The 19,467-nt window shown below is 36.7% G+C and overlaps 2 protein-coding genes across 2 annotated transcripts; both read left to right on the forward strand.

Annotated features, from left to right (window-relative positions):
* The first annotated feature begins 10,106 nt into the window (after positions 1-10,106).
* Positions 10,107-10,732, forward strand: LOC131040518 (bidirectional sugar transporter SWEET3b-like). Its single transcript, XM_057973463.2, has 3 exons — positions 10,107-10,212; positions 10,345-10,381; positions 10,489-10,732. Exons 1-3 carry the CDS (start codon positions 10,173-10,175, stop codon positions 10,730-10,732), a joined length of 321 nt encoding a protein of 106 aa, XP_057829446.1. The 5' UTR covers positions 10,107-10,172.
* A 49-nt stretch (positions 10,733-10,781) lies between these two features.
* Positions 10,782-11,527, forward strand: LOC131040514 (bidirectional sugar transporter SWEET3b-like). Its single transcript, XM_057973458.2, has 3 exons — positions 10,782-10,933; positions 11,020-11,139; positions 11,233-11,527. Exons 1-3 carry the CDS (start codon positions 10,784-10,786, stop codon positions 11,452-11,454), a joined length of 492 nt encoding a protein of 163 aa, XP_057829441.1. The 5' UTR covers positions 10,782-10,783; the 3' UTR covers positions 11,455-11,527.
* Positions 11,528-19,467: the final 7,940 nt, after the last annotated feature.

Below are 19,467 nucleotides of genomic sequence, written 5' to 3' on the forward strand. Positions count from 1 at the left end.
ACAAAAGGTGGAAATTCTCTTACACACACTATCCTAATGTAGCACAAACACCCAAGTGTCTCATACCCAAACTACTATGAAATGCATTATCCTAAGTAAACTTAAGTAAGATGTAATAATATCCAACAAGAAAAATAATTACACCAACACATTTCAATGGTTTACAAAATTATTCCTACATCAAATGAATCTCACTCAAAAATAAGAAATTTCAAATTCAAATGATTGATTCTTTACCTTTTCTTATAACTGTTTGAAGTTGATAAATAACATTAAATTTGGATAACTGGAGATGGAGCAAGGAGGAGTGAGGAGGAGCCTTAAGGTTTCTGGAGGTGAAGTTTTGCAAGGGACGATGCAGAGGATGTTGGCAATTGGCACTCAATTGGTTGGTTTCACTATGTTATCATTGATGGCAACATGGTATTTTGTTTCGGCTTCGTGTTTTGGTTCAGTTGTGTACCGACAAGCACTTCACAGACACTACACCGACACCCACCGACAGGATAGAAGGATTTCTTTGGTTACCGACAATGTAGGCTGACATGGTTTAGAATATGGTTATCGGTATTGGAGACCGACATCTCTTGGATCCAGCATCAATAATTGTTTTTGATACTCATGCATTTATGTTATCTAGCTGACATGTAATTTGATATTGTAATAATCTTTGTAAGCCGACATAAGGCATGATAAGTTGTATAGGGTATATAGGTTAGTCGGATTAGATCATTTTGATATATAGATATGGTGATGGATATGTGGATGTGATATGATGTGAAATATATCAGAGAGACTATGTATGTGAGGATATTTTTGTAAGGGTTATTCTGGTAAAGGGTTTAGGGTTTCAGATCGGAACAAATAGAGCTTAAACCGGAATTGTATTCTGGCATAGAAGATGCTATCTTAGTAGTTCAACACTTCTTCTAATTGTAGCCTGGATTTATATGTAGTCAGTGAGGCTCCTTTTTTGATTGAGCAGTGTGCTCTAGGTTGTAAGCCTTCCTGCAAGTGTAGGCCCCTTATATTTTGTGTATGGCCAGTGCATTGATATTGTGGGTCACAAATCCCACCGTGGTTTTTCCTCTTTGAGGTTTTCCACATATAAATTTGTGTGTTATGGTTCTCATTTATGTGATTGGCTTATTGGTTGCTTTACTTCTTTCAATTCTGTATGTATCGGTATACCGGTTGGTTATGCATGTTTTAATAAGGTTAAAATTGGACTTCCCAGTATAACACTGATTCAACCCCCCTTTCAGTGTTATTGGATTCCAACAATTAGTATCAAAGCCTTGTACCTTGGAGTAAGTTTAACAGCTTGAGGAAGATCTCAAATCTGGAATCCATGGACGTGGGTTTGGAGAAACAACTTGAGATGACACTTGAAGATTATGATGTTGAAAGGTTGAAGAACTTAAAGCTACAAGATGAATTGAATTCTACTAAGGAATTAATTCTTGTCCTACAAGAGAGGCTATCATGTGTTCAAGCTAGGAGGAAGGAACTTTTGCAAAATCAGGATGATGAAGAGAAAGATGCACTCAAGGAACAATGTTAGAAATTTAGTTAGGAGAACATGGTTATGAGAAATGAAATGCAAGTTATAACTATGAGAATGTCTAAGGAGATTGAAGACTGAAAGAAAAAGGAAGAAAATCTTGTTGTATCCCTGAAGAACAATTTTGAAGAATGTGGTAGGTTGGTTCATGAGAATGATATGTTGAAAACTGATTTAATACAATCCTAGACTATTGAAAAAGAGCTTGAGAGACAAATGATAATTATGAGAGATGATGTAACTACTGCAAGTGAGTACAAAGAAAAATTCAAGATTAGTTCAACACAACTAGGTGAGATGTTGAAGAGACAAAGCCAGATTGGAGATTCCAGTGGACTTGGATTTGAGCAAGGACAGAGTTTCGGTACTGCTAATGAAGATCAAAACCATAAGGCACCGGTAAGGCAATTTAATGCTTATAAATTTAATGGTAGATGTTTTGTTTGCAATAGATCTAGTCACATGGCTAGGAAATGTAGAAATAGAGAAAATCAAAACCCTGATCCTACTTTTGGTAAATGTTCTAAATGCAATAAGTATGGTCATAAGATAGAATATTGTAGAATGAATGTTAAATGCTATGCATGTGGAAAATTTGGACATATGGCTAATTAGTGCAAGTCAAGCAATTATACCAGTTTTAGAAAAACAATTCAAAAGAACAATGTTACATATTATGCATATAATGAGGTTGGGCATATCGCTAAATTTTGTAGAAGCAGAAATCCACTAGTTGGCAATGGAGGATCAAATGAGAAAGGGAAAGAGAAGGTTAGTGAAATCTAGCAAGATCATATTCAGAGATGGGTCAGGAAGATTGAAGAACAATCAGCAGATGGGAATGCACCGATTACTTATCCGACAGAAGAGGTTTCTCCTGCACTGGCAGATAGCTCATCTGATAAATGAGGCAGATGCCTTAGGGGTTGGCAAAATTCATGAAGATGTTGCATATGCCCTGGGAAGAGGTTCTGGAAGATGTTTTAGATATTGGAGATACTTATCTGGCATGGATATGTTTTGTTCAAGATTCGTTATCTTTCACTGACAGTCATTGATGTCAATGGAAGATTAGGGTTTTTCTTAGAGGTTAAAGGGTCGAATTCACTTCATTATTGATCACCCTGCATTAAGAATGATTAAGAGTGATTCAGAGCTATCAAAGGAGATTCAAGGTGATCATATTTCTTCTTGAGCGATTTTACCGGTGATTGGAAGAGTTTGTTAAAGGTCTTCACCGAAAGCGATTAATAGGTATTTATCTTTAAACATGGAAGCGAGATCATCATCTATTCCTATCTTTTTTGCAAATCCAATCGTAGTAGAGGTTAAGGACCGCTCCAAGCCAATTTTTAAGCGGTATCCATATGTGGCTACCCTGGAAGATTCGATTGGAGCATTTTCTTGTGTTTCAGAGAGAGTTGTCTATGTTGAAGATGTTAAGGCATACATACATTGTCACATCGAGGACTTGGGGACATCTAAAATAAAGGGCATGTACATGAGCGAACTGATGGGAGATTCTAGAAAGATCAAATTGACATACAAACACATTGAAGACTTAGGGTTTACCGACATTATGGACATTCCAGAATTCAAAGATGAAATAATTAGGAATGCTTTGAGTAGAGTACATGGGGAGTTTATCTGGTTAGATAGACCTTACAAGATAACCAAGGAAGCCATTAGGGCATTCACTAGTTTACCATAGGTTGGGCAACATCCAGACAAGAAGGTTTTGAATGATTATGTCAACAAAATCACTGGCATGACATTTGACAGGCGATATATGAGAATAAGCACTATTACCGACATGGACATCAGATTCAGTAGCATGATCATCGGGTATAAGGTAACTCAGTCAAATCGACTGGATTCTATTTCTAGTTCTTGCATTTTTGCAGCTTACAAGATGATGAGAGAAAATTAGAAGTTGGATCTATGCAGCTAGATGTTAGATGAGTTATTAACAAACCTTGGAAAGATTAAAGGTGAAAAGAAAGGAACTTTCCGGTATGGTAACTTAATTATCTGCTTAATGTTATTTTTCATGAATGACACTCTCAGTTTTGGGAAGAGGCAATAGGCATTTGATATCTCGGTAGGGAGACAATTGAAATAGTCAATTGCTACTTTAGGCAGTCAAAGAGATGATAAAGTATGGGGATATTTTAAGGGTTTCCAGAAATCTATGAAGTCTACGGAAAGGGTTTCTAAGCAAATTGTTGAAAAATATTCAACTGACATATGCTTCATGGTAAAGAAGGATGAAACACTTATGGAAGCGGTTAAGACCCAAAAGATTTGGATTGAGGAAATGGGATATGAAGTTGATGCATAGATCGTTGATGCCTATGCAAAAATGTTGATTAATGACGCACCTGTTGATGAGGCAGAGAAGCCCTGTGGTACTGCAAAACATAAATCACAAGAGGTTGAAACAGAGTTCAACCGAAACAAAAGAGAGAAGCGGGAAGGAAAGGTTAGCAAATTTGTTGAGAAGGTTTCACAGGACATTAAAGAATTAATTGATGTTGTCCTAGAGAAAGGCAGGAAGAGGAAGAATCTAGAAGTACATAATGAGCCTGTTACAACAGAGTCTGAATCTGAGGATGATACACCATTAGCTTTCAAGAGGGTTGTAAGAAAGAAAATAAAGGAAACAAAGGTAGAAGCTAAAAAGAACCGGTTAGAAAGGTTACATTCAAAATACTAGCACAGAAGCAAGCACCAAGAGTAACCACTTCAACTCCATCTGGTACTGCAAGAAGGAAGAAGAAGAATGGCATTGATACGGCTATTCAATCTGGTAATGTAACTAAAATACCACCAAAAACTTGTGCAGAGTTAGTAGATGAAATCAATAAGGATGGCATGTTAAAGAATGTATAATTTTATTATGAACATTTAGAGGATGATGAACAAAGAGAGGTAGAGGAAGCAGTCTTATTATATTTGGATATTTATAAGAAAGCCTTAATAGAAATTGAAAACCAAATACCAATAGAATTATATAATATGTTAGATGCTAGAAGATTGTCAGCAATGCAGGACGATAACCATATTAAAATTCAAGAGTTGTTATCTGTTTGTGTTACTATTGCTCCAAAGGAAATGGAAAGGACACTTGAGGTGGTAGATAGAAAAGTCTTTAATAGCAAACATAGAATAACCAGTCTGATGCTAGGAAGGGTAAATAAGATAATAAAGGAGACTCAAAAGGCATGGGTTAAGTTATTTGGAGAGAACAAAGGTTTCTTTACTTCACTAGAATCAAAGAAAGACACTACAGACACCTCGGTTAAAGGAAAAGGAAAGGGGATTATGTGTACTTCATCCTCAGTTTTGAAAAACATCAAGATAATGGAAATCAAGCCCCCAGTAGATACAAGTGTACAAACAAATGCTGAGATACCGGCTAATACTGAGAGTGAAAAGGTTGATGATGTACATGATACTAATATTGAGGATAACAGTCCTCTGGATACAAAAGTACAGGTTGAGGTTATAGTTCCTACAGAGGAACCGACAGTTACAGAGACTGCACCAAGTGGCGAAGCCACTGGTGCAAGTGAGGAAGCAATAAAGGATAAATCATCAGAGGAGAAGAAAGGGGAATCCGGTAGGGAACCAGTAGTAGGTCCATCATTGTTGTCAATTGACACCTCAAAGGTTGTAAAGAAAAACATAACCGAGATGAGTCCTACTGAACTCATGATGATGGTTGCACAAAAATTAATGAAGGTTGGATCTACAGATAAAAAGATTATTGATCAGTCAATCACTATTTTACACAGACTAGTCCCGGAGTGCAAGATTGACAATGAAGCGAGCCCATCCGACAAGGTAAAGATAATTACAAAGTACATTTCAAAGAATTTTCAATCCTTGCAATAGATTTCAAACCGACAAGCACTGGAGAGATTCACTTAGGATAAAAGAACTGCATTTGATCTGGTGATTGAATCTGAGAAGAAGAAGATTGATGAAAAGCTGAAACTGATAGATAATTATTTGAAGAAATGTACAAATATTTATAGGGTGTGTTGTAACACATATATACTTATAGTTAATGTGGACAAGAAGTTAAAGGAATTTAAAGAGAAAATTGCAAATATAGCTAATTCTTTTGATGGATTGACTTCATTAACTACATCCATTGATGGTCAAATTTTGATTTTGGAAGCCCAAATTTCTGTTCTTGAGAAAGAAAAAGACAAAATCATAAGAAGAGCCAGAAGTTTGAGAGGTTTGGTGAGTCCCCGGTTGGATTCACTTAGTGTACATAAGAAGGAATGTATGGATATGGTTGGAAAGCCCACATCGACTGAGGTAAGTGAGAAAGAGTCATTTGCACATATACTGAATGAACTTGTATATATTTCTGACACTTTCAAATCTGGTTGGGATACTTATCTTGAGCTATTGGAGAAGGCTTATCTAGAAATTTTGAAATTTGTTAAGCTCCGGTAAGATATTTTTGGGATATTCATTATAGAGTTTTTTTGGATCTTTGACATTCTTTTAAATTTTTGATGGCATTGATGTCAAAGGGGGAGTGATATAGATGTGAAAAAGAAAAGAAGGAGTTGTATATATTATGGGAGTATAGATTATTTTGCATTGATGAATATTCAGCTCAGGGGAAGCAGGCAGGATGAAACCGGCAGATGAAACCTTGACCATTTTTCACATGAGTATTGCCATCAATGCCAAAGGGGGAGATTGTTGGCAATTGACACTCAATTGGTTGGTTTCAGTATGTTGTCATTGATGGCAACATGGTATTTTGTTCCGGCTTCATGTTTTGGCTTAGTTGTGTACCGGCAAGTAGTTCATAGACACTACATCGGCATCGACATCGACATGATAGAAGGATTTCTTTGGTTACCAACAATCCAGACCGACATGGTTTAAAATATGGTTATTGGTATTGGAGACCGACATCTCTTGGATCCGGCATCGGGAATTGTTTTTGATATTCATGCATTTATGTTATCTAGCCGACATGTAATTTGATATTGTAATAATCTTTGTAAGCCGACATAAGGCATGATAAGTTGTATAGGGTATATAGGTCTATTGGATTAGATCATTTTGATAAATAGATATGGTGATGGATATGTGGATGTGATATGTTGCGAAATATATCAGAGAGACTATGTATGTGAGGATATTTTTGTAAGGGTTATTCTGGTAAAGGGTTTAGGGTTTTAGACTAGAATAGACAGAGCTTAAACCAGAACTGTATTCTAGCATAGAAGATGCTATCTTAGCAGTTCAACACTTCTCTAAATTTTAATCTAGATCTATATGTAGTAAGCAAGGCTCCTTTTGTGATTGAGTAGTGTGCTCTAGGCTGTAAGCCTTCTTGCGAGTGCAGGCCCCTTATATTTTGTAATATCTCTTCATATGGCCAGTGGATTGATATTGTGGGTCACAAATCCCACCATGGTTTTTCCTCTTTGAGTTTTTCCACATATAAATTTGTGTGTTATGGTTCTTGTCTTATTGGTTGCTTTACTTCTTTCAATTCTGTATGTATTGGTATACTGATTGGTATATATATGTTTTAATAAGGTTAAAATTGTACTTCTCGGTATAACACTAATTCACCCCCTCCCTTCCCCCCCCCCTCCCCCTCAGTGTTATTGGATTGCAACAGAGGATGGTTGGGGGCTTCAGGACCTTTTATTGGATGGTAGTTGGACCTATTTTTGTGCTCCTGGTTTGGTTTTCCGCTTGGAGAGATGTTGTGTCCCTTTCCCTTTTGGGGGTCTCGATTTCTGCTGATCTCATGCGTCCTTTTTGCATACTATGTGTTGGGTTGTTGGTCAAGAAGTGGTCCTTGATGTTTGATGGTTTTCGAACCTGTTTATGGGCACTGTGGCCATGATTTTTGGGGCTGCCCCTGTTTTGTGCCTCTTCCCTATTAGATCAGACCCTTGTTTTTCCTTTGCTTGTGGTTAGTAAATCTTTTTTTATTGTATGCAAGGAGAGTTATTGGTGGGTGTGGGGATTCTGTTTGTCTCTCTACCTTTCTTCCTATGTTTGGTGGGTGCTACTTGAGTATCTTGGTGGATAAGCCTTTTTTGTGGTGTCTATGCATGTTTGGTGACTACCCTGTGTTCTATGGTATTCAATGCATGCCCCCTATGGTATGCTCTTTGCTTTTGTTGGCTTGGGAAGTTAGGGTTTTGGTGAGGGTTGAGTGTGCCTACTTTGCTCTCACTCACCGGTGGAGAAACTTCATTTGGGGTTGATTCATGTTGGTAGGTTGGGTACTACATTGGGCTCCCCTACTTAGTTTGGTCCTATGGAGGTGATCTTTTGTGTTGGGATGGATGATTTCCTTTGATGTTGTGGGTCTTTGGAGTGGGGAAACTTTGTCTTCCCCTCTATGAGACTACCTCTCGGTACTCCTCTCCTGGCTAGGAAGGGTAATGGGAGTGATGTTTACTTTGTTTCTTCTAGTGTCCCTATGGATGTGGGCCTTGAAGGTGTTTGGTTATTTAAAGATTATTTTGCTGATGGGTGTTCTTTGGGGTCAGATTTGGTCTTTTTTGAGAATAATAGTGTTCTTCTTGAAGGCAGTTCTTCCGATGTTGTGGTGGGTGGTTTCTGGAGGAGTGCGAAGGGATGATTACCATACGAGCATTTAACCAGAGAGGGCTCTATTTTTGTTGTCCCTACTACAGTGTTGGAATCTTGCTTCTTTCAAGGGATGTTGTCATTTTTTATGATTTTCGCTTTTGTGCTCTACTACACCTGTCATGCAATGGGCTTGTTTGGATCGATTATTTCAGGTCTTCTAGATTGGAGATTGGCTTGGGATCTTCTTGTCACTAAGTTGAAGGTTGGGGTCTCTACCCTTATGTTTTTTTAGCCTGGGGCTTTGTCTCCTAGTATTTTTGTTGACAATTGGTGTATTGAGGTGATCCTTGATGGTTTGCTAGTAGGTTACTTAACAAGACAAAGGTTCCGGGGTGCCTTTCAAAACCCCTTGTGTTTGTTTGTGCTACTAAATTCCATTATCTCTTTGCTTATTACTGCTATGGAAGTGCTAAGAGTTTCTACTTTTGCCAGGTCCATGGGTGTCTCTAGATCAATGTTCTCTAGTAGCCCTAATCATAAATGGTTGTAGAATGTCTTTCAAAATCTACTTTTGGTTGTCTATTCCCTTGTCTGGTTTGTTCTCGGTTTAAGGGGGTTTGTTAGGAGGATGGTTCGAGGTGCACTCCTAAATCCCTCTATTCTAATTAGGCGATTTCTTGTGCTTGGGACTTGGTTCCCACTAATTGGGGCGTTGGTTAAAAGCCTCCTTTCAAAAAAGGTTTTGCCTTTTTTGTGTTCTTGCTAGGTGTGCACGTCTCATGCACCCTAGGTGACACTTTTTAGCAGATATGTAATGGTACGGGTCTCTCCCGCTTTTTATTAATCATAAGTGTTTGGAGTTGATTCTTTACATAAGTTTATATAAAAAATTATGTTTCTAAATTAATTAATTAAGAGATTCTAATAGTTCACCGTGCCTTAAAAAAAAAGAATAACAAAAAATTATATCCAACATCTTTTTCTTATAAGAACTCTAATCATTCAAAAACAATTTTCTATATATATATAATCTTAAATAACTTAAAAGATAGCACAACATCCTTGTCCTCCTCCATAGAGGCATAATTCTCTTTTAAAAAGGTAGAAGAAACATAATTAGCTAGAGATTGTTTTGTAAAGTCCTCTTGAATTTTCTAATTTTTTTTAATCCAAAGAAGATTTCTTTTCAATCAAATGCTTCACATTATTTGCTTTCCTAAGGAGCACAGGCGAGTCATAATCCTTGTCGATAAATCTAAGCATTTAATTCCCACTATAACATTTCACACTTGCATGCGCAGGGTGTGCTCAATGCCCGTGTTCAGCAAACATAACTCGTATGACTGAATTTATTCATTCATCTGTAACTGAGTGTGCTAAACTTGAACCAAAATAACGTTCCAGCCAGCTAATGAAGTTTGGTTCATTTTGTTTTATTCACTCGAATACGAACTTATTGCAGCTTGTCACAATATAACTATTCCACACTTTGGAAGAAGTCCTCATCATAACAATATAATTTAAGGATCACAGCCAAGTTCTTGCAAGCAAGTTGAAAACAAAGAGGAATACAGCAGATAAAGTGTCCCGTGGGTACTGTCATTTCCATTTAAGGTTCCACAACTTAGATATTATTACATGCACATTTATAGTCCATTACAGTGGAGTGGGGTTTGCAGTGTCATAGATTACAACTTGTCCAAGTTAGATGATGGTTGTTTGCAAGCATATATAGCAATATTCTTCTCCACTCTCGAAATTGGGAAGTATGGATTACTCTTGCGGGCAATTCTCTTTCAATTTGTCCATAAACTATTGACAGTTTTCGTCCACCGTGTCTGCTGTGTCACATTATTATCTTCTATTGTAAGATAAACGCAAGTGCACTGCAAGCCTATAAATATGAGCATGCCTCCCTCTCTTGCACAACCTGCAACATACCCCCTATTCTACTCGCCTCACTTCCCAACTAGTACACATTCCTCCTTTCATCTCTTCTGTTCTTTTATAAGAAATGATGAACAACTTCATCCGTAGTGGGGTTGGCATTCTAGGTCATTATTAAATCTACCCACTAATATACTCTCTAAATTGAACTTTTTTTCAAGTTAAATGTGAAATTTATGATTGATGAGAAGAACCATAGATTCTGTGTATTGACTAGTATGGTTGTGAATGCCATGCAGGAAGTGCATTTGCTTTGTTCATGTACGGTGCACCAATGTAAGTGCGCTAACCAGTTCAGATATGAATTGACATCCCAATGAAGGAATATTCATGACTAGTTTGAACATAAATAATGATCATATGGGTATATGTTGAGATGGCAGATGTACGTTCAGGAGAGTGATGTTGAACAAGACAAGTGGAGAAATGTCAGGGTTACCCTACGCAGTGGGGCTGTTCAACTGTCTTGTGTACGCTTGGTATGGCTCTCCTCTCATTAGCAATGGATGGGATAACGCTCTTGTCCTCGCTATCAATACCATTAGTCTCCTTCTACAGTGCTGCTTCTACCCAAATCCAAGGTATATCATCTTACACTGTGCAGATAACTGTCCTCTTATAATTTAGAAGTTGATTTACCATGCATCTAACTGGCTAAAAATGACATTGCAGAGAATAATGGGTACGATGGTTGTAGGAGTGTTGATGGCTTTCGTAAGCTTGGTGACAGTTTCTATGTGGGGTTTGAATGCACAGAAGAAATTGGTCGTGGGAAGTACTGGAATGGTGGCCTCTATCATTCTCTATGGATCTCCACTCTCCGATATTGTAAGCAATCTCATTGAAATCTATATTGTAAGAAGCCCTGGAATTAGTGCTACTACTGACATATATGTGTGTTGGTGTTGATATAGAGAACAGTAGTTAGAACAAAGAGCGTGGAGTGCATGTCATTCTATTTCTCATTATTTGCATTCCTCGGCAGTGTGTTGTGGTTGGTGTATGGTGCTCTCAGTAAAGACATTCTTATCATGGTAATTACACATTCACCAGAAACAAATCCATATTGATCAGGAATCATGTTTGGGTCACTTAAGTCTAATCTCATTTTCGTTTGATTGATGCAGGCCCCCAATTTTTTTGGAATACCATTAGCTTCAGTTCAGATGATAATATATTGCATGTATAAAAGAAAGAAGCGATTGAGAGTTGAAGCTGAAGATGGAAAAGTGGAAGTAGTAATAGTAGTTGAAGAGGGGAAAGTGGAAGTAGTAACAGTAGTTGAATTGGAGAGCGTGGAGGATAAAAGTTTGGCCATGACCAAGTTCCCTGCTTTTCCCTCATCTTGACAGCTATATGCAGTTTAAGAGTGTTATCCATGATTGATCCCCTCCTCCGACCATTCCGAATGAGTTTCTAAGAGACTCAATTTGTTTCTTGAATGTAGAAGTAACTTTGAAAATAATAAATAATATATTCACTATTTGAACTTTATCATTACTATTCACCTAGAAAAGTTTAGATAACAGTGCTAGTCCATTTAATAAGAGAAAACAATAAAATAATTTTAGATACAGACATTTATTAGTTGCCTCGGCTCTAGTTTTTAATGAGGGATTATTGATTCAGACATCAATACTTGATAATTTAGTATATTTAATTATTTTAAATAAAGTAAAAATTCGAAATAAGGTGTGCATATTTAAAGAAAAAACCAATTGTTAGAATAGTATGATAATATAAGGTGTAAATTCATTCATAGTTTGACATGAGATTATGTATACATTTTTTTAATATATCACAAGATTTTAAAAATTTGGATGTGTGAGATCTAATAGAGAAATATATTTGTGTTTGACTTTAAGATGCATTGTTCCTTGACATTTTGGTACTATAATCAAGAGCATGCTAGGTTCGTTGTCCCCAGAACCTGTGAGGAGATGTTGCTCCTTCGATTCCCACAATGGTGTACCCTTTTAAATTTTTGGTGGATGCCATCCAATAATCCTCACTTCAACATTATGAAAACACAAAAGAGAATTTGGTGGGACTACACTAATTGATTGTGTGGATTTTGATAGACTCATAATTCAAATAACTTTTAAGTTTAAGGTTAGCCCAAGTTAATATTCTCTTTTTCAAAAGAAGAATAGCACCAAAACTGAACTTTTTTTTAGTATCATTTCATTGTTCACCAAAAAATTATATTTTTTTTTAATATTAATTAATACTTTACCAAGAAAATTATAATTTAGTGATGTACATAAATTATCACCAAAACTTAACTACTTATTAGTATCATTTGATCATTCCCCAACACTTACCTTATATTTTAACATTAATAAAAAATTTACCAAGAAAAAATACAATTAATGATGTACATAAATTTGATAGAATTTTAATTTAAAAATGCTAATAGTCATCATAGAAATTAATGTAACCAATCAGGATTCACGAGGATTTTATGGAATATTTTGAAGAACTTTTCTAAAAAGTTATCCCTAATTAGTTATAATGATTGATTTGTACAATTACTAAAAAAGTATAATATTTATCTTAAGAATTAATGGATGATAGATTTTGATTATGTAAATAAATCACATATACACCCTGCCAACCTTATTATTATTTATTACATTATCATAAAATATTGGCTATAATGGTATAAAAAGTATTTAGTATAATTAATATAGTTTTTTTTATCACACTACCCTTTTACATAATAAATGATGTGGTCTAATATCGAATTAATTTTAGGTAATAATTATGAGCAAGAATTGTAGTGCAAGTAGGGCTTCAAATGGAGATGAATCTAAAGAGGGGGAAGAAGATGCGGATGATGATGAGGAGGCAGCCTTGGCTTTAGATCTAGTTACATTTCTAGTTCCTAGTGGCATGAATGGTAGGATGGATGGTGACCTAGATGGTCTCAATAGTTTTGTGCCCATTTTGTGTTTATTTGCTTTGGCTTTTGGTAGAGGAGTCTTGGGCCCTTGCATGTTTGTGGTTGTCTCAAAGGAGGTCTTAGTGCTTTCCATCTTTGATATTTGGCTCAGATTAGTTTCCTTTCTGGGGTTTAAAAATTGTTACGAGCCTTCTGGTGTATCTGGGTGGGGGTCTCCATTGCCAGTGGTGCTCAAGACTTTTTTTTTGGGTAGTGGTGTGGAGGAAGTTGTTTGTGTGTGGGTTTTCCTCTTTTCTTTTGTTGCCCTTTGCTAGTAGATATGGTTCAAGTTTTAAAGGGTTCTTCTTGTAGTGGTTATTCTTTTCTCTTATCCCCTAATATGTGGCATTATCTTTTATGGGGTCGGCAAGCTACATCATATATTTTTGGGTAATATCCATGCTCAATCTTATCCTAGGCTCCTTTATGTTAAAGATGTTACAACCCATGTCTCTATTTTTTCCCTTCAACCTCTAGTTGATAGGGTGGGTTTGGTGGAGGTTTCTTCACCTCAATAGATTGTTATGATTACCAGTTGGTGTTTTATTGCGGGTTGGATTTTACAAGCTTACTCTACTCTATCTTTGTAGATAGGATCCTATGTAGGGGCCCCTTCTACCATTTCTCCCACTTGTTTTTCTACTAGTCCTATACTAGTCCTATAGAGGTGCATTGTTCTTAGGCAGGTATGGTGTCATTTATTCAGGCATAGGAAATACTATTTGTTGTTGCAACCTCCATCTCCTTAGTTTTCTTTCCAGAAAGCATTCTAGGAGTTGTTGGAACCCTTAAGAGTTGTTTTTGACTTTCATCTCTTGGTTCCAGCATACAATGTTATGGTATGGAGTTCTTTTCTACTTATGATCCTATAGGGGTAATGATTGAAGTACGATTCATAACAATTTTGCCTTTAAGTGGTCCTTTTGAAGGTTTTCTAGCCTTGGTGCTATAATATTGAGTTTCAAAGTCGCCTATTAAGGTGGAGATAGATCCTCTACTTGAGATCTCTCTTACATATCTCATATCGAAGTGGAAACTATTCCTTTGAGAGTGGTGGAGGCGTCTAGTGTTTCTATTACTATGACATGTGTTATGGCTTCTATGGAGTGTTTAGTTGCTACTAAGTCTATTTAGGTGGCTCCTATAGTAGGGTTTGCAAGGATGCTAACTTTTATTTGGATGGATATTACTAGTAAAATCTTCAAAGGATGGATTTTGTGGGATTCATGTCTTAAGGTTTTGTATGTTTTCTTCTTCTCCTTGTCTAGGCTTGATTCTTGCTCTCTTCGTAATTGTCTTATTTCCAATTCAATTTTTATTGGAAGATAGTTATCATTTCTTCTTGTTTGAGGTTTCTTATTATTCTCTTATTTGGCTATGTTTTATATAGTTCAAACTTTTTGTTCTTATCTCTCTTCAATAAATTTTTTGTTTATTTTGTTCTCGTATTGGGGTGCTAGTTGGGCCCCTTCCTTGGTTGTCATTGCAACTATTAAAGGTGCTTCTTTAGGGTTTTAGGGTCCCTGTCAATACTAAAAAGTGATGAGAATGTAATCAAGGTTAGGTCCCTTTGTTTCCTATTATTTATAGATAAGGTCAAAATATTTTGGTTTGGTTAATCTCACCTTTTGGTGGCTTTCCTCTTCATTGATGGCTACTCTATAATGGGTCTGAGTCCCCTACCGTGAATATATAATGAAAACATTTTTTTTTAATTTAATGGTCACAAAATCTATTTTATAAAATTAAGGTTTTAAAACACCTTAATAGTACCTACACATATACTATAACATTTCTTGAGATATACCTGATTTTGAAAATTTAAATTTTAATAATTTAATAATTAATATTGCACATAATCTATATTAAATTACTTATTTCATGCATTGATACCAACATGACACAATACATCATTAATAACACTTTCAAATAATATAAATTTTATAATAAGAGAACATTAAGATCCATATATTCAAGAACACAAATTGTAAGAAAAATTAGTGATATTTGAGACACTTAGAAATAATTATTTTTAATTATTTTTAATTCCTCACATAATTAATTAATTAATTATGTTAATTCAAATTCTCCTCAATATTAATTAAATATAATTGATATTGTCACTATAGTATGTGACTGATTTATTTAATAAATCAATCCCTTTCTTTATTCTTCTAAAAATTGAATTCTCACAAATCTCCCTCTTAGCTAATTAATTTCAATTAATTAGTTAACCCACATGCTTCCTACAAACCATCTTCTTAATTCATCATTAACCTAATAAAGTCTTCTAGAAACTCCCTAAACTCACTTAACCTTATTCTTCTAATTTTTAATTCCCTCCACTCATTCTCTCTCCTAGTCAAAACCTACTACAAATCCTAATCCCACCTAACATTTCCTCTAATCCCCTTCCTAATAAGTTGCTAGTGACTAATCATCATGATTAGTCACAAAGTCAACCCCTTGTCCCTTCCATCCAACCACTAGCTTTAAATGCTCTTTTCCTAGGTGAATGTGAGATTTTCAAAATCTCACATTCCTCTAGGCAGCACCTCTCCCAAGGAATTTTTAATTCCTTCTTATTCCTCCAATCCCTATGATTACCCCTTTTTGGAGAAATTTTTATTCCTCGTCTCCATTCTTCAAGGAATGTCACATCCCTTGCTCCTCTCAAGGCACATTGGGAAGACTTCCCAATGCACCTTGCTCCTCTCAAGGCACATTAGGAAGCCTTCCCAATGCACCTTTCTCTTCTCAAGGTACCTTGGGAAATCTTCCCAATGCACCTTGAGGAGTGTGGAGACAAGAAATGCCTTTAAGGCATATCTCTTGGTCTCCACACCCACTCTTAGGCCTTGTGTGAGCTCACAAGCAATCCTAGCCATCCATTCTTCCTCTCCTCTTCCTATAAATTGAGGACTCCATCCCTCCATTCTTCATCTCCAAGTTTAGTAATCTCATGCTATCCTTTTGAGCCCAAGAAATCATCTTGGCAACCTTATCATGTTCAAATCATATCTCATCCACACTTGATCATCTCATCCTTATCGTCTTCCAAATCCATTCCATTTGTGCACAACATTGGAGAGCCATCCAAATCAAGTGGAGCATCACCAAGGGGTGCCTTCACTTCATCAAGCTCAATCCGAGGGAGAGGTATAAGGTTTTGTGAGGTATATGCATCTTATTCATGTTTTCATGCATTTTGGAGTTGTGTATTGGATTTCATATGATTATATGTTTGACTTGCATGTTTTCTAACTAAATCCACTTCACAAGTCTTTTCCCCTCTTCAATATTCTCAACAAACTTTTATCATAGAAACATAAACATGAAGATATTGAAGCTTTGAAAACGTTTCTTGGTCGCTCCTGCTCACTGATATTTTCAAATTTCACATTGTTGCCTCTCCTTGTGGGTCAGTCCTCTACTACATATTTTCCTCTAGTAGATGTGGTGGTGGACCTTTCTTCCAATTCTGGTGGCTCTTTTGAGCCTGTTGCTGGTCACGAGGTGGCTATGGTTGGGGCTCCATTTAGGCAGGATCTTATGCTAGATGGTGTCATGTCCTTGACTTTGGGTGGGACCTCCTCTCCTAAGATGTTGGTTTGTTGTATTGGAGCCACTGATGTTTTCTCTAGCTCCAGCCAGTGAGCATCCTATGCAGACCTATTATGGAAAATTTTATTGACTGCTAATGTAGCCAAGGCTACTAGTGTCCCTAGTGCTTCTCAAAAATTGATAGTCCCCTATGCTTCTATTTCTCATACGATTCCTTTGAAAAAATTAGTTCCTGAATGTGGAGATTTTTTTCTATAAAGGGATTAATCTTAGATTTTTTTATTTTTTGCCTCCTCTTCTCAATTTACATTGCTAGGTCCAATTGGTTTGAGAGATTTACCCTAATACCACTATTTTATTGATGGTTTTATTAAATTATGAGGATGATTAGTAGTTTGTTCTTGATGGTAGGCCTTGGAGGTGGGATTCTCATCCCCTCTCTGTGTTCCCCTAATTTTTTTCTTTCAATCCTTTCAAAGATTCAACTAATATTTTGTTGGTGTGGGTAAGGTTGCCTATCTTCCCCTTTATTTTTGGTATGATAAATCCTATGAGTCTATTGATAATACTTGAGGTATATTCTTACATATGGACTCTATTACCAAAGTCTTTGGTCATACATCCTTTTCTCACATTCTAGTTAAAGTTTATATTTCAAAAGCTCTATTTGGTCAGTTTATTTTATAGGTTAATGATAGATTTTGGTGTCAGTTGGTGGACTATGAGGGAATCTATAATTTCTCTATAGGAACTATTTTTCTACTAGGAATTTGGCTTTTGAGTGCTCTCATAGTTCTCGCGGGCAATCTTCCTCAACTTGGTGGAAGAATGTTGTTTGTGACCACCGTACTATTTTTATGATGTTGCTTCTAAGGATGATGTTATTTCAAAGAAATCAAAAACACCCACTCCTATTTATTCTCCTCCTGGTTCAACTAATTTACTTGAGGATTTAGGGCCATCTCTTTCTTTGAACAATTACTTTTCCCCCTCTCCATTCTACTATAGATTTACTTGCAGGTCTTTTGCTTGCCACTACAAATCTGCTACTGACAATAAAATTAATGATGTTGGTTATAAGGTTTCTTCTATTGTTTTTGATAATAAAGTATCCAAAAAAAGGGCGCTGACTCGGATTACACAACAAGCCTCAAAGAGAGCATTAACAACACATAGACAGTAGCAAAATGACAAAGTCTCAGCCAATCCCTATCTTAACTATCAAAAACATAATCCACCTACTACTATAGAATATCACAAAATTGATGGCAATCCTATCCATATAACATCTAATAAAGAAAATATCTACAAATAAACTAACATTAAACCAATTATCCCTAGTAGTAAGCATATTGTTCATACTGTACTATCTGGAAAAAAAAAAAAGTCTTAACAAGCCACATAGGGCTGATGCTGAAATTAAACATAACCAGGATCCAACAGATCCAGCCTCGAAACCTTAAACAAAAATGGAAAAAACACCCATTATTCATTTTTTCCAGCCACCATGTGCTGGGAAAGCAGCAGACCAGTCCAATCATCAGCAAGGAACTCAAACAAATCTTTCGTGGTGTCACCTCCCAAGCCTCCATGGTTCTCTTTGTCCTGATGTAGAAGACATAGAGTAGTGACCGACGAATGCATGACCTTCAAGGCAAATTTTGCAATTCTGTTGACATGCATATCCAGAGAGTCTAGCTTCTTTTTCACACTGTTCGGTCCCTCACAAATAGCTTTACATCCTGCACATCGGAAAACCTCTTCCTTTTCACCTCCATCAACAACTGTTTGAAAGCCCTCAGACTTCCTCCCATCCTCCTCACAGATCTGTTTACCTTTATCATTAGGGGGGGGGCGGGGGGTATCAGACAAACAGGAGGTGTTCTTACTTTCTTCCTACAAGGTCCTAGAGTCAAGAGCATTGGTGTCCAGCTTAGAAGACTCTGAAACCTCTGTGTCCTCCATGTCATCCTCGGCCTTATCACTATCCTCCTTCTCTGGGTCTTACATATCATCTTTGGCATAGTTTTTTCTCACAATAAGTTATTTCATATGGGGTTTAACAATGAATCTATTGGACCTACGAGGGGTCACACCATCTTCCATGTCAGACTCAACTAAAAGGACCTTGGGATAATTTATGGGTTTTTTGGCTCGGCGACTTTGGCAGCAGAAGGGTTATATATATTTTTTCCCCCAATTTTAGGAGGGGAAATGAGGGGGGTGTTGCTAGGGGATTGACAAGGGGTATTGGGATTTTTTTGAGGTCTTCTTATTTCCCTTTTTACCACTAGCAGGGTCAGTAGAGGGGCCCAGGAAGGAGGGGTCAAGCTTGACAGAGATAGGTTTGGGCGGACAGAGGCACCAATGGAAATTGTAGAGATGAAACATTAAACCCTGGTGAAGGATAGTGTAATTGCTATCTTGACTCATACATTGCCGAACATCCTTAATAGTGGACTCCAAAGCATGAGGTAAAAAGAAGGGAAAAGAAATAATATCATGGTTACGAAAATGATTAAGCAACGAGAAGTGGTAGTAATAGAAAACCCCATATCTCCCTTCAAGGGTAAAATACTTGATGACAATTTTCCACACTTGGTCCCACAGATAAGGAAGATAATCTCCGTTGAAGCCCCCCCGTAGCTTAACAAGCTCCTCACCCTTTTTGAAGAATCTGTTCATGTTGGTTTCGTTAGTGACCCTACTAGTCTTTTTCCATTTCCTTCCATCAGTAGACAGACCCGTAGCCTGGGCAATGACATCCTCATTAATTTCAAAAGAGATAACACCCATGAAGACTCTCTTGTCATTCCATCTATTAACAAACTGCATGGAAAGACTCATCAAACCC

The sequence above is a fragment of the Cryptomeria japonica genome, chromosome 6 (assembly GCF_030272615.1).
Source record: "Cryptomeria japonica chromosome 6, Sugi_1.0, whole genome shotgun sequence".
Taxonomy (NCBI): domain Eukaryota; kingdom Viridiplantae; phylum Streptophyta; class Pinopsida; order Cupressales; family Cupressaceae; genus Cryptomeria; species Cryptomeria japonica.

What these genes read in the sequence shown, in the direction of transcription:
- LOC131040514 (XM_057973458.2), top strand. Translation starts at nt 10,784, where the DNA reads ATGGGTACGATGGTTGTAGGAGTGTTGATGGCTTTCGTAAGCTTGGTG. An exon ending in GATCTCCACTCTCCGATATT is followed by an intron (nt 10,934 to 11,019) that starts GTAAGCAATCTC and finishes GTGTTGATATAG; the next exon opens with AGAACAGTAGTTAGAACAAA. An exon ending in GTAAAGACATTCTTATCATG is followed by an intron (nt 11,140 to 11,232) that starts GTAATTACACAT and finishes TGATTGATGCAG; the next exon opens with GCCCCCAATTTTTTTGGAAT.
- LOC131040518 (XM_057973463.2), top strand. Translation starts at nt 10,173, where the DNA reads ATGATGAACAACTTCATCCGTAGTGGGGTTGGCATTCTAG. An exon ending in TAGTGGGGTTGGCATTCTAG is followed by an intron (nt 10,213 to 10,344) that starts GTCATTATTAAA and finishes AATGCCATGCAG; the next exon opens with GAAGTGCATTTGCTTTGTTC. An exon ending in TTCATGTACGGTGCACCAAT is followed by an intron (nt 10,382 to 10,488) that starts GTAAGTGCGCTA and finishes TTGAGATGGCAG; the next exon opens with ATGTACGTTCAGGAGAGTGA.